This window comes from Schistocerca serialis, chromosome 1, assembly GCF_023864345.2.
Source record: "Schistocerca serialis cubense isolate TAMUIC-IGC-003099 chromosome 1, iqSchSeri2.2, whole genome shotgun sequence".
Taxonomy (NCBI): domain Eukaryota; kingdom Metazoa; phylum Arthropoda; class Insecta; order Orthoptera; family Acrididae; genus Schistocerca; species Schistocerca serialis.
In genome coordinates, this window is record NC_064638.1 from 790464780 (window position 1) to 790480525 (window position 15746).

The following is a 15746-nucleotide window of genomic DNA, read 5'->3' on the forward strand; positions in this document are numbered from 1 at the left end:
CAGAAAAAAAACTTGGTTGGTGGGGTTCTGATATTTTGTTTGTACAGTGTTACAACATATTTGACAATGAATGCAGTATTATACTCCGCATGTTTCATTTCTTGGTTTGCTACAGCAAATATGTCAGAGGAAGAAACTCTTCAACCTTTTGCTGAACAGCAGTGAGCTCTCACCAACCAGCAGCATGCTCTGCCCACAGCACTAAACAATTTGACAGCATCGTTGATGCACCATGGTTCACCGCCATTGACGCAACTCCCACTGTTTCCTCCATATGACGATTCTGTGGAAGATTGGGACGCATATGAAAAATGACTTCGGTAGTATTTCCAAGCTTTTCGAGTCACCAAACACAATGTGTGTTAAGGCTTTCTTTCTGTCATGGATTTCTCCTTGTACTTATCACCTTTTGTGTCAGTTAGCTCCTCTTCAGGGACCAGCCAGTCTCTCTCTTGATGAGATGTGCCAGTTGGTCTCTAATTATTACTGCAAACATATTCACATTATTGTTGTTCACACTGAGTTCTACTATTGTCAAAAGTGGTCACAACAGTCATACAGAACTTGGGCAGCGGAACTTCATGGACTTAGCCACTGGAGCCACTTTATTACTGAAGCTCAACAGGACTCAAATGCTGATTCGATGGTTTGCGATGCTATTATACACCTGGCCCTTGATAAGGAAGTTGGTGAACATGCTTTACAATGTAAAATTCCTCTATCACAGAAATCCTGAACAGTATCCAGACCTCTGAAGTATCTTGGGCAGCAGAAAATCAGATAGATGTGTGGTGTGAAGTAGCCGCCATTCCTCCTTCTGCTGCTCAGTCACCATTGGTTAGCTCACAGGAAAACAATGTCATGACTGTAAAATCGCAGCCTCCATGTCGCATGCGGCAGCACCATGCTAAGCAGCAACACCAATCAGCATCAGAACGGTGGCCATGTACTCCTCTGCCATTGTGCCCTTATTGTTCTGTACAAAATGAGTGAGCCACATGTCAAAGTAGTTGTGTGCTGTGCAACCACTGAAAAAAAACTTCACAGAAGCTCTTCTGCGAACTTGCATTTGTGAGTGTGTGTGTGTGTGTGTGTGTGTGTGTGTGTGTGTGTGTGTGTGTGTGTCTACTGGCTGACAAAGGCCTTAATGGCCGAAAGCTATAATTGTGTGAATCTTTTTTTGTGCCTATCGTGACTCAGCATCTCCGCTGTATGGTGAGTAGCAACTATCCTTCTCTGGTATTGTTATTTATGTGAATTACATGACCTGTGCATAGACATCTAATGCCACATATCTTGACAAACTTACCATCAAAGTGTAGGATCCCTAATACCCACAATCAATCAAGTATTTTGTTCCAAAAGATGGACAAACAAGCTATTAAGAACAGAATTTCAAATCAAACAGCTTTCAGTTGTCAAAATTTCCAAATTGTTATATTATTAAGCTACCAGTTTCAGTGATATATTACGTCATCTTCAAGCCTCCTGACCGACATTTAGGAAGATTCTCATCTCTGGTCCAGTCAAAATTGACGCCAGCATTCAATGACTGGTATCCATACAGTTTTGAGACAGCGATCACTTCAAACATCACCTGCCAATGGCAGCTGATGTTTGAAGTGATCGCTGTCTCAAAAATCTATGGATACTAGTCATTGAATGCTGGCCCCTATTTTGACTGGACCAAAGGTGGGAATCTTCCTATATGCCAGTCACGGGGCCTGAAATGGCATAATGTATCACTGAAACTAGTAGCCCAATAAAATAACAATTTGGAAATTTAGAAAGCTGAAAGTCGTTTGATTTTACATTCTGTATTGAACAGCTGAGGTCCCACAACCATCTGTCAAAATATGGACATAAAGAACTACTGAGCAAATGGTCATAATGTTTTGACTCGTCAGTGTATACGCCAAACAGAATTAAGTGCAGAAACCTTACAAAATTTCAACATGACAAGTCACATAATTGTCTTTTCAGTAACCAATAGTGCCTGTTGTCTAGCCAGTGTTAGAGTTGAGATTTTTTCCATATCTAGACCCATAAGGTCCTACTTTATGTGGATCTCATGCGTTCCTGTTCTCTATCATCATCTTTTTATGTGTCTGTAATCTCTATCAAAAATTAAATTCTTGTTAAATAGTAATGTTACGTAAGGAGGTAATATATAAAATCCACAATTTTATTTAACAAGATAAAAGCTTAATACTGTCAAAGCTTTTCAGACCATACCAGCTAAAATGTGAAGATAAGTAAATTAATTCATGTAAATTGTGAACTCACTGGTGCAAATATATGAGCTTTGGGCATTGGAAGCCTTTCAGATGCATTTTCTGCAAGGTGCAATATGTAATCCCTTGCTTCATTTACAACCTGAAACAAAAATAATAAATGAATAGTTGTATGGATGAATTGTAATTTGGATTTGCAAAGTGTGAACCACAAAAAAGGAAATACTTCAATTTATTCAAGGAACATGCACATACTAGAACTGGGTTAAAACTAAATGGTCATGGGAGTAGCTAAAAATACCATGTCTAGACCATAAATCACATTCAGATGGATGTACATGTTGCTTAGTAAACAGCCATTACAAAGCTTAGTGCAGTACACTAAATATTTTAACAATAAATCCTACTTGCTCTTACATCCACTTTCACAAATTCTGTGTATAAAAATGGTGTGTTGTGCTCCAGCTTCTTTACTTGACATGGCTGAGTTAATGGTCAGATGTCACAACAGGCTGACACAAAAAGTATCAGGCTGGATAAACAGTCTTGCATAAGAAACCACAAGTGGACTATGCTGACACCTGAAGAATCACCGTCAAGCCTTGTAGTAGGAGATGGTTGGTTGGTTTGTGGGGGTTGAAGGGACCAGACTACAAAGGCCATCGGTCCCTTTTTCCACGACCATGAAACACCCACAAGGAATAAAAACAAGGAATGGAGGTAAGAAGGAACGACACAGAACAAGAAAGACAGAGACGAAGACCAGAAAACAATGAAATTATAAGCACACAGAGGTGTACAGCGGTTGGCCGACCATGGAAAAATGGAAAAGCCAACCACCAAGAGACACACTAAAAACCCCAATTTAAAACTGTAGGCCAAAGGCCAGACAATGCACAAAAGGGACAAACCCTCAGATTGAGCAATAAAAACCCCCTGCTCGAATAAAACTCAAAACTAAGCTGGCACAAACATCTGTCTGAGTGCAGTTAAAAGCAGACAACCCAACAACATGTGGACCACTGTCACTGTTGATCCACAGCGACATAGAGGCAGGTCCTCATGGCACAATAAATGGCCATGTGTCAGCCAAGTATGGCCAATGCATAGCCAGCAGAGAACAACTGAGTCCTTGTGAGAGGCTCGCGTGGAGGAGCGCCACACACTTGAAGTTATTGGGCGAAGGCAGGGTGCGCCATTCATCACCCCAGGTACCAAGGACTTTCTGCCACAATACTGACTGGAGATCACATTCTGAAAGGCCAATCTCCAGGGCCGGTTCACTGATAGCCTGTTTGGCCAGCCTGTCAACACATTCATTACCCGGAATGCCGACATGACCCGGGGTCCACACAAAGCCAAGGAGTGACTGCAACGGGCAAGAGTATGGATGGAATCCTGGATAGCCATCACCAGACAAGAATGAGGAAAACACTGGTTGATAGCTCGTAAACCACTCAGGGAGTCACTATAGAGTACGAAGGACTCACCTGAGCAGGAGCAGATATACTCTAGGGTGTGAGAGATGGCTACCAGCTCTGCAGTGAAAACAATGCAGCCAGCTGGCAATGAGCGTTGTTCAGAATGATCCTCAAGAGTGATAGCATAACGCACATGCTATGCCCGAACTCGTACAGGACTTGGTAGCTTAATCTGCCACGAGTAATGAGTATGATGGGCAAACATCTATTAGGCGCACTATGAATGTAGTGGCGTGGACATGTTGGGAATGTGGATCTCACGCGGAACGTGCAAGGGATAAGTCCCTGCAGACGCACTACCCTCTGTGCCCGCGATGGCTCAGATGGATAGAGTGTCTGCCATGTAAGCAGGAGATCCCGGGTTCGAGTCCCGGTCGGGGCACACATTTTCAACATGTCCCCAATGAAGTACATCAATACCTGTTTGCAGCTAGGGTGTCCATTTAATTATCATTTCACATGTAAATGGGCCTGGAAAAGAGGTGGGAGAGGGAGAAACTCAAGCCCAGAGAGAAGAGACCAGACACGAAACATGATTGTATACCCTGACCGGGGCCGCCATTCGAGAAGATGGACGACCGAGTTGAGGAACAGGAGAAGGTAATTTGGATGCCCAGGTAAGCTACAAACATGTGCAGCATAAGCGGCCAATAGTCGTTGGTGCTGGATTCGCAATGTAGGGACACCAGCCTCCACAAGCATTCTGTTTACAGGGCTTGTGCGGATAGCTCCAGTTGCAGGTCGGATCCTGCAGTGAAGTATGGGGCCAAGCAACCACAATGCAGAAGGCGATGCCAAATTGTAAGCCATGCTCCCATAATTGAGACGGGACTGAATCAATGCCTGATACAGTCGTAGAAGGGTAAACTGATCGGCGCAGTCAATACATGCTGTGGGATATCACGATGCTGCAGACAGTAACAGCCTGAGGCATCTACACCCTAACAGTGACAGCCTCTAAAGGATGTAGATGCAGACTCCACCAGATACCCTCTCATAAGCTGCCCAATTCTTATAGTAACCCTGATAGCCACGGAGGGCGGGGATTCGCATTGCCGGAAACCAAGTTTCCTGGAGAGCAATGCAGAAGAAAGGTTGAAGGCTGAGAAGTTGTTGGGGCTCAGCAAGGTGGTGGAAAAAACCACTGCAATTTCACTGAAGATGACATCATCCGCGGCCGAAAAAGGTGTGAAGGGACCAAGGAGGCAGATTACACTACTGGGTCATCTACCGCCATTGAAGGAGAGCCTGAATCTAGAACCATTGCATTTGAGGCAGAGACGAGATCTAGGTCGCCAGCAGATGCCAGAATCTCCACCTCATCCTCAGATGCAGAGCTGGTAGGTAGCGGTAGTGGGGGTGCCACTGCAATTTCCTTGGTCTTAGGAGTCTTCTATTTTGACTTCTCCCGTTGCTCCTTTGGTTTTGCTGGCTGGGAGGGCTTCACAGATTCAGTCTCCAGAACTGAGGAGGATCATGAAGCCCTATGACCAGCTGCTTCTGGGCACTTCAGCCACTGGCGGGCATCATCCTTCCCACTAGGAGAAACCTGGGAAGGAAGGGACCCCTTCCAAGTGAGAGGAGCCGAAGAAGCGGTACGCTTCTCTGGCTCTACAAAGAACTGAGGCTTCATCATCATGAAAAGACTCCCCATCAGCTCTCGTACATACTAAATATCAAGGCGAGTAAGTTTTGTTGCCAGCCTTAGCCTTTCGTTCCTCCCATGGTAAGACCAGGGCAGGGAACAATTAGGGGTTGTACTTCTGTGCGATGAACTGAGCCCTGGAACACTTAGAGACTTCTGGTAGCTGGCCACCAGTAAGAGATGATGTGCCATGCTTTAATAGCACAGGCATGAGCAGAGTGATCCCTGTGTTGTCAGGGGGCTACAACCAACAGAGTACGTGACGGCCCCACCACAATGGATTGGCTAGTGTGCTGGATATCAGGTGCAAAGAAGTCCATTATCATCGTCAGCACAGAAAGCAGCACTGAGTTGTGCATTATCATCGTCAGCACAGAAAGCAGCACTGAGTTGTGCATGGTGGAAAACACACCCTGGAAGGTGAGCTCACCCAAGAGATGGAGAAGGAGCGGGACTGCAATGCAACAATGAGAAAGTTGGCTAAAGGTCTCAATGCAAGATGGATGCGATGTTCCATGTAAGGTGCCCTTCCCCAATTGGATCGCTCTTCAGAAAAATTTTGAAATATGGAGGTCAAACCCTACAGGGGACCATCACATAAATGCCGAAATGTGAGAGACTCACTTTAGTCGGCTCTTAAGACAGGCAGGAATACCTCGGGCCTATTCTTACCCCTGGACCCGCAGGGGGTGCAGTAGGAGAAATTGCTGCACCTTCGGCCTAGTCACAGTTGTAACGCTACTGACACAGCAGAAAGACAGAAGCCACTGTGGCAATGGTGACCTGACTGCTGCATGACCAATCTCTGCATTGTGGCTCTGTTGTAGCTTACTTGATGGAAACAGTGCTTCTTCAAAATTGCTAACAGGCCAAGCCGGTATAAATGCTGCCTGTTTTAGCCAGTCAGTATCAGTTATCACCTGCAGTCAGCTACCGGAAGTACAAGGGGCATTTGAAAAGTCCGTGCAAAAATAAAAACTACTTACGTGTTTGGGGTAAACCTTTTTTATTTTTTGACATACTCTCCTTTTAGACTTATACACTTAGTCCAATGGTGTTCTAATTTGTTGATCCCTTCTGAATAATGGGAATTGTTCAAGTCTGCAAAATAACTATTAGTTGCTGCAATCACCTCCTCGTTTGAATAAAATCTTTGTCCCGCCAGCCATTTCTTCAAATTGGGAAACAAATAGTACTCCGAGGGAGCCAAGTCTGGAGAATAGTGGGGATATGAAATGAGTTGGAATCCTATTTCCATTAATTTTGCTACAACAACTGCTGAGGTGTGTGCTGGTGTATTGTCGTGATGAAAAAGGACTGTTTGCGGTCCAATCGCCAGCGGTTTTCTTACAGCTCGGTTTTCAAACGGTCCAATAACAATGAATAATATTCACCTGTAATAGTTTTACCCTTTTCCAGATAGTCGATGAGGATTATCCCTTCTGAATCTCAAAAGACAGTCGCCACAACCTTTCCAGCCAAAGGAATGGTCTTCGCCTTTTTTGGTGCAGATTCTCCCTTGATAACCCATTCTTTAGATTGTAGTTTGGTCTCAGGAGTATAGTAATGTATGCATGTTTCTTCCACAGTGACGAAACAATGCTTAAAGTCCTGCAGATTCTTTCTGAACAGCTTCAAACCATCCTTGCAACACTTCACACGATTCTGTTTTTGGTTAAGAGTGAGCAATCGCAGAACCCATCTTGCGAATAGCTTTCTCATGTCCAAATGTTTATGCAAAATATTCTGTACCTGTTTATTCGAGATGCCCACAGCACTAGCAATCTCACGCACCTTAACTCTTCTGTCATCCATCAACATATCATGGATTTTATCAATGATTTCTGGAGTCCCAACCTTCCACAGGGCGTCCAGAACGTTCAGCATCACTTGTGCCCATATGGCCACTCCAAAAATTTTGAAACCACTTATAAACTGTTCTAATCAAAGGTACAGAGTCACCGTAATGTTTAGCAAGCTTCTCTTTAATCTCCTGAGGTGTTTTGCCTTTCATAAAGTAATGTTTAATCACCACACTAAATTCTTTTTCGTCCATTTTTTGACAAGCGCTCAACTTCCTTGATTCACACGAATGCCAAACTCAAAGAAATAGACCAATATGGCTGAAACTTGGTGTGTGTTCTTTCCAAAGATGCTACTAACTAAACATGACCTCGATACGTGCTGGTGGTGACATCTCTCGGACTTTGCATGGACTTTTCAAACGCCCCTCATACTCCACATCGGTTATTGCCCTGAAATTGCTCATCTTCCTGCCACTGCTAGACACTTGTCTTCACTAAGTTGCAGGACTGCCTCCTGGCCTATGTTCAGGAGCCACTAGGAGCTGAACTGGTGTCTTCCAGGCAGAAGGCCAACTGCCGGCTTAATTCCATCGACTGCTTGGAGGTTCCTAAGTTCACGCCAGACCTGACTAGCTGTCTTGAGCAGACATACTCTACCACTGCCCATTTGCCTCATGTGGACATACTCTATTGCTGCTGCAGCTTATAATTTGAAAACCTATAATACAGGCGTGTACCATAATAGGTGGTGTCTCATAGAAAAATGTCTTCAGCATTTGAAGTGGTCAAATTGAATTTGGGGATGAATGAAGAATCCATACCGAATGTTGTGAAGAAGATATGGAAGTAGATACAAAAAGCTAACATCAAGGTCCTTGAGCAACAAGAAAGAATGCGACAATGTAATGTTAAATTACCATAATACTGTGTAAGTCAATGGGTAATGCTGACAAGCTCGTACACCCCAAAGAATAAAACAGAGAGTTTCATCACCTGGTACCAATGTCTGCACCAGATTATCAAAACGACACTTGCCAGGAAATGTCAAACTGCAGTTGCCTACACATAAGATTATTGCGCATGTGGGGCACTTTTGCCCTTTCAAAGGCTTCAATGCCACTGGTATGGTAGCATTCCCTAAAGTGGGGAGAGGGAGTAAGAAGAAGAATTGGCAACCAGCATTTACACAAACCTCACACACAGCACCATATACATTAAGGTCATGAGAATAGAAGTAGTATGCTATTTTCACGAGTATTTACAGTACTGCAGTAATGAGGAATGTCAGATGACAGGAGGTACAGTTTTTATTATTTTGTGAAGGGTTTTACTAACTTACAACTTTTTAAAAATTTTTTAATGAATTTTGCCTGTGTGTAAATGTGATAGTGTGTTTTCTTTTCTGAAAAAGGCTTTGGGAAAAAGCTAAATGTATAACAGTCTTTCCTTCGCCTTTCTGCAACTCAACATGTCATCTTTACAGTGAGCAGCAATCTATCCTTTTCATATTAGTTTTGATACTCCATAATTACATTAGGATTAAATCCACATCAATAATACTCAACACCACATGTCACATAAGACATGTGATATGTGATGCTGTAACGTTTTTTAATGTGTATTCAGTGCTATTGTAATTAAGTAATATGACATCTGGTTTGTACACATAAACTAAAAGAATCTAATAATTACACTATGTATTACATGGAATCATGCATGAGCTTGAAAATGACTTATGATCAAAATTAGCTAATAGAAAAATTTAAATAAAGAATATTTACATTACAGCCTACAACGGACCATGTTTTCTTTTATAAAAAATAATCTTGTTCTTTGACAGTCACATCTATGAAATACGTACGCATAACATTTCAGAGCAATATGTAATGAAACAAGCTTACAAGATCGGTTGTATGGAAGGCAAACGATCAACTTTGGTTTATTGGTGGAATTCTAGGAAGATGTAGCTCATCTATTAAGGAGATCATGTGTAGAACACTTAGGCCACCCATTCTTGAGCGTTGCTCTTGTGTTCTCCCTAACAAATTGGATGAACACGGAATTACTAGGGAAATGCTGCAGGAACTGAAATTGGAATCCCTGGGGAAGACAATGTTCTTTTCATGAAACATTACTGACAAAATTTAGAGAACCAGCATTTGCAATTCACTGCAGCATGATTTTACTGCCAACAACGAACATGGTGCAGAAGAACTGTAAAGATGAGATAAGGGACACTGGTGCTTTTACAGAGTAATAGATGGCCATTTTTCCCCTACTACATTTGTGAGCAGAACAGGAAAGGGAATTCTCAGCAGTGGTATAAGACACCCACCACCATGCACTGTTTGGTGGCTTGTGGAATGTGTGTAGATGCAGAATTATAATGATGTTATACATTCTTGGCCAAAAGTAATGAGCACTCTAGGTAACTTTGAGATTTGTGAAAAATAAGAAAATTACATAAATAGAAACAATTTGTTCGCATTTATAATGTTTATTAGTAACACAAAGCCAAACGGCCTTGCCACAGTGGTAACACCAGTTCCTGTCAGATCACCGAAGTTAAGCGCTGTTGGGCTGGACTAGCACTTGGATGGAGGACCATCCGGTCTGCTGGGTGCTGTTGGCAAGCGGGGCGCACTCAGCCCTTGTGAGGCAAACTGAGTAGCTATTTGATTGAGAAGTAGTGGCTCCAGTCTCGTAAACTGACATACGGCCGGGAGAGCAGTGTGCTGACCACATGCCCCTCCATATCCGCATCCATTGACAACTGTGGGCTGAGGATGACGTGGTGGCCGGTCGGTACCATTGGGCCTTCCAAGGCCTGTTCGGACAGAGTTCAGTTAGTAACACAAAATCAATATTTTGTGGGCCCTTATTACAGCAGAAATTCTTTTTGGTAGAGAGCACACTAGCTTTTCACAATCTTCGGCTCTTGTGGAATTCCACTCAAGGTACAGGCAGTCTTTTAATTCTTCTTTTGACTTACTTGTATGCCGCCTAACTTTGCATTTCAATAAACCCCTAAATGCTTTATGGAGTTCAGGTACGGTGATTGGGCAGCCCTGTCCAGAAGCTCAATGCTATTTTCCTGCACCCATGTCACTGCGTGGCCAGATATAAGGCAGGTTGCATTATCGCACTGGAATTTAATGCCGTCCGTGTTTGTATCACAAAAGAGTTGTAAAAGAGGGCAGTAAATCAGACTCTAGGACATCTATATAATTTGTGGAAATCTGAAAAGTGAATAAGTATTGTAGAGAATTCATTCATGTGTTTTTAAATTAATGCCTTTTGTTTTCTATCCAAATTGGTATGTGTTGTTACAGCATCAAGTTGACAAACCTACCTGAATGTATGCTTCATCAGACCACATGATATTTGACCACTCTTGTTTGGTAAACATTTAGTGTTTTAGAAACCACTCATATTGTGCCTTTCTATTCTTGTCGGAGAGCCATGGCTTCTTCCCAACTTTACAGCCTTTTAGACCAACTTCTTGAAGTCATCTACGAGCAGTGTGAGCAGATATTGTTTTGTTAAAACTTTTAGACAACTCAGCACCGAAGTCTAATGAGGATTTGTTCCTATTTTTTAATGACTCTCTCACTATCATTCAGTCCTCACAGTTTGTTTTGATCCACATGCGCCCAGCTCTTGGCCTATTAACATATGACTCAGTCATGGCAAAACGCTCAATAGCATATTGTACAGACTGGCATGAACATTTCACAGTTTTCGAAATCTCTACCTGTGATTTCCCTTGCTCATGCAAGTGCTTTATCTGCACCAATTTTTCTATACTAAGTTTGTTTCTTTTAGGCATAATCCAGCAGTAACACTGATGTCACAAATCTAAACAGGAAAAGAGCACCAGATTAGTGATATGTGTTCACAACAGGTGAATGTAGCAAACTGATTAGAACACAGAAAATCACTCAAATAACAAATTTTAGTGCACCAGATGTTTTATGGGTGGTTTTGAGGTGGATCATTGTTTTTGTCCTTTTTGATCCCAACAAACTAATTTTCAAAGCAATGAGTTTATTTACAGTTACATACATTGCACACATGCAAAATTTCTAGGGCGCCCAATACTTTTGGCTGTGTAGGCTGGTTGGTTGGTTGGTTTGTGGGATTAAAGGGACCAGACTGCTACGGTCATCGGTCCCTTGTTCCAAAACTTAAAAACACGCACACAGAGTAAAACCGAATAATGGAGAGAACAGACGACAGAGGACAAGAAAGACTCAGACAAAGAACAGACAAAACGAATTAAAATCACACAGAGTGTGACAGTGGTTGGCCGACCATAGGGACAAAAAAGGAAAAGCCAACCACCAAGAACACATTAAAAATTCAGACTAAAACTGTAGGGCAGAGGCCAGTCTCGCCACAAAATAAAGACAAACACTTAGATCATGTGATAAAAGCCCCCTGCCCGAATAAAACACAAAACCAAGTCCGCCATGGCAGAGTCATCTGTTAAAAGGGCAGGGAGCATGTCAGGCAGCGCAAACGTCTGTCTGAGCACAGCTAAAAGGCGACACTCCAACAAAATGTGGACCACAGACAAAACGGAGCCACATCCACATAGAGGTGGGTCCTCACGGCGCAATAAGTGGCCGTGCGTCAGCCGAGTGTGCCCAATGCGGAGCCGACAAAGGACCACTGAGTCTCTGCAATTGGCTCGCATGCATGACCACCACACAGAGGTCATCTCCTTGATAGCATGGAGTTTATTGGGTGTGGTCAGATTGCGCCTTTCAGCGTCCCATAGCGCAAAAACTTTGCGGTGTAAGAAGGCTCGCAAATCAGTCTCCGGGAGGCCAACGTCCAGAGATGATTTACTGGTGGCCTCTTTCGCTAGTCGGTCAACATTTTTCATTGCCGGGTATCCCAACATGGCCTGGGGTCCACACAAAGATCACAGAGTGACCGCAATGGGCAAGAGCATGGAGTGATCCCTGGACAGCCATCACCAGACGAGAGCGAGGGAAACACTGGTCGATAGCTCATAAACTGCTCAGGGAGTCGCTACAGATAACAAAGGACTCACCTGAGCAGGAGCGGATATGTTCTAGGGCACGAAAGATAGCGACCAGCTCAGCAGTGAAAACGCTGCAGCCAGCCGGCAAGGATCGCTATTCGTAATGGTCCCCTACAGTTAGAGCATAACTGACATGACCAGCAACCATCAAACCGTCAGTGTAAAACACACAAGAGCCCTCATACGTGGCTAGGATGGAATAAAAGTGGCGGCGGAAGGCCTCCGGAGGGACTGAGTCCTTCGGGCCCAGTGCCAATTCCAGCCAAAGGCAAGGGCAAGGCACACACCACAGGGATGTATGCAGAGGAGCCCGGAAAGGAGGTGGAACAAGGGAAACCCCAAGGCTGGAGAGAAGCTCTCTGATGCGGACGGCGATCATACAACCCGACCGGGACCGACGTTCTGGGAGATGGATGACTGGCTGCCAGAACAGGAGATGATAATTTGGATGCCCGGGCAAGCTACAAACGTGGGCAGCATAAGTGGCCAGTAAATGTTGGCACCATAACCGCAGTGGAGGGACACCTGCCTCCACAAGTATGCTGTCCACAGGGCTGGTCCGGAAAGCACCAGTGGCAAGTTGTATCCTGCTGTGTAGGATTGGGTCCAGCACCCGCAACACAGAGGGGGATGCTGAGCCATAAGCCAGGCTCCCATAATCCAGATGGGACTGGATTAACACCTGGTAGAGCCGTAAGAGGGTAGATCGGTCGGCGCCCCAGCTGGTGTGGGTCAAGCATCGCAGAACATTTAGATGCCGCCAACACATCTGTTTAATCTGTTGAATATGAGGCAGCCTAGTCAATCAGGCATCAAAAACCACACCCAAAAACCTATGTGACTCCACCACAGCAAGAAGTTTGCCATCAAGGTAAATCCACTGCTCCGGATGAACAGTGCGTCACCGGTAGAAATGCATAACGCAGGTCTTGGCTGCCGAAAACTGAAAGCCATGCGCTACAGCCCAAGACTGGGCCTTGCGGATAGCGCCCTGCAGCTGACGTTCAGCTCCTGCAATGCCAATGGAGTTATAGTAAAGGCAGAAGTCATCAGCATACAAGGACGCTGAGACAGACATTCCCACCGCCGCAGCGAGCCTGTTAATTGCTATTAAAAACAGGCAGACACTTAAAACAGATCCCTGTGGCACCCCGTTCTCCTGAACTCAGAAGGAACTATGAGAGGACGCGACTTGCACGCGGAAGGTACGATGTGCCAGAAAATTGCGTATGAAAATCGGCAGCAGACCCCGAAGACCCCAATCATTAAGTGTAGAGAGGACGTGTCGCCATGTAGTATCGTACGCATTCCGCATGTCGAAAAAGACAGAGACCAGGTGCTGACGGCAGGCAAATGCCGTACGGATGGCTGACTCCAGGCTCACCAGATTGTCGGCGGCAGAGCGGCCTTTACGGAACCCACCCTGAGACAGAGCCAGGAGGCCCCGTGACTCGAGTACCCAACTCAATCGCCGGCTCACCATCTGTTCGAGCAACTTGCAAAGAACGTTGGTAAGGCTAATGGGGTGGTAGCTGTCCACCTCCAAAGAGTTCTTGCCAGGTTTCAAAACGGGGATAACAATGCTTTCCCGCCATTGCGACGGAAACTCACCCTCGACCCAGAGACGGTTGTAAAGGTTGAGGAGCCGTCGCTGGCAGTCCACTCAAAGGTGTTTCAGCATCTGACAGTGGATGCGATCTGACCCAGGAGCGGTGTCAGGGCAAGTGGCGAGGACACTGTGAAATTCCCACTCACTGAACAGAACATTGTAGGATTCAAGATGGTGGGTGTGAAATGAAAGGCTCCGACGTTCCATCCGCTCTTTAATGGAGCGGAAGGCCAGTGGGTAATTCGAAGAAGCGGAACTCAGAGCAAAATGCTCTGCCAATTCAGTTGGCAATTATGTCGGAGTCAGTACAAACTGCTCCATTCAGTGAGAGCGCAGGGACGCTGACAGGGGTCCGATAGCCATAGAGGCATCGAATCTTGGCCCAGACCTGCGATGGAGTGACATGGAGGCCAATGGTGCACACATACCGTTCCCAGCTCTCTTGCTTGCGTTGGCAGATAAGGCAGCGGGCTTGCGCACGCAGCTGTTTGAAGGCGATGAGGTGTTCTATGGAGGGATGTCGCTTGTGACGCTGGAGCGCCCGCTGGCGATCTTTAATCGCTTCAGTGATGTCAGGCAACCACCAAGGCACAGTCCTCCGCCGAGGGGACCCAGAAGAACGGGGAATGGCAGATTCTGCGGCAGTAATGATACTGGTGGTGACTGAGTGAACCACCGAATCAATGGCTTCATGAGAAACAGGGTCAATAGTGCCAGTGGAGGAAAACAAGTCCCAGTCTGCCTTATTCATAGCCCATCTGCAAGGGCGCCCAGAAGAATGACACTGTGGCAGTGACAGAAAGATCGGAAAGTGGTCACTACCACACAGGTCGTCATGCACACGCCATTGGACAGAAGGTAAGAGGCTAGGGCTGCAGATCGGAGTATGTGCCATGCGCCACACTGAAATGTGTGAAGGCACCATCGTTTCAAAGGGAAAGGTCGAGCTGTGCCAATAAATTCTCAACGATGGCACCTCGACCTGTTGCCACTGACCCACCCCACAGAGGGTTATGGGCGTTGAAGTCGCCCAGTAACATGAAAGGTGGCGGCAATTGGGCAATCAGCGCAGCCAAGACATGCTGTGGGACATCACCATCCGGTGGAAGATACAGACTGCAGACAGTAACAGCCTGTGGCATCCACACCCGAACAGAGACAGCCTCTAAAGGTGTTTCTAGAGGGACAGACTGGCTGTGAAGAGAGTGAAGGACATAGATGCAGACGCCACCAGACACTCTTTCATAAGCTGCCCAGTTCTTATAATAACCCTGATAGCCACGGAGGGCGGGGGTTCGCAATGCTGGAAACCAAGTTTCCTGAAGAGCAATGCAGAAGAAAGGGTGTACGCTGATAAGTTGTCGGAGCTCAGCTAGATGATGGAAGAAACCGCTGCAGTTCCACTGGAGGATGGTATTGTCCACGACTCAGAAAGGTGTGAAGGGACTGGGAAGGCAGATTAAGCCGTTGGGTCACCTGCTGCCTCCGATTGAGCACCTGTGCCAGTGCTACCCATGGTGTTTGAGGGACCAGCGAGATAGAGGTCCTCAGCGGACGCCAGAATCTCCACCTCGACCTCAGACGCAGAGCTGGAAGGTTGTGGTGGGGTGGCTGCCACCGCAAGTTCCTTAGGCTGAGAGCTCATCTTCTTGGATTTCTCACGCTGCTCCTTGGGTTTCACTGACTGGGAGGGCTTCACCGATTCAGTCTCCGGGACGGAGGAGGATCGCGAAGCCCTACGACCAGCTGATTGTGGGCACTTACGCCACTGTCGGTTGTCAGCCTTTCCGCTTGTGGAAACCTGGGAAGGGATGGATCCAAGGGACCCCTTGCAAGCATGAGAAGCCGAAGAAGTTGGACACTTCTCCGGCTTAGAAGTGGGGACGGATGTCCCCGATGTGTGGGGGGTGTTGCTCCCG

General features: G+C 45.7%; 1 protein-coding gene and 1 non-coding gene across 2 annotated transcripts in view; one reads left to right on the forward strand and one right to left on the reverse strand.

Moving 5' to 3' along the window:
- Nucleotides 1-15746, reverse strand: part of LOC126483682 (methyltransferase-like protein 17, mitochondrial) — a 114536-nt gene that overhangs the window by 48366 nt on the left and 50424 nt on the right. Inside the window, exon 7 of the mRNA XM_050106768.1 lies at nucleotides 2287-2376. Within this exon, the coding sequence (XP_049962725.1) occupies nucleotides 2287-2376 (90 nt within the window). The remainder of the gene's footprint in view (nucleotides 1-2286; nucleotides 2377-15746) is intronic.
- Trnat-ugu (transfer RNA threonine (anticodon UGU)) lies at nucleotides 4023-4097 on the forward strand. The gene has a single exon. It is a non-coding gene; the product is annotated as a tRNA-Thr (tRNA).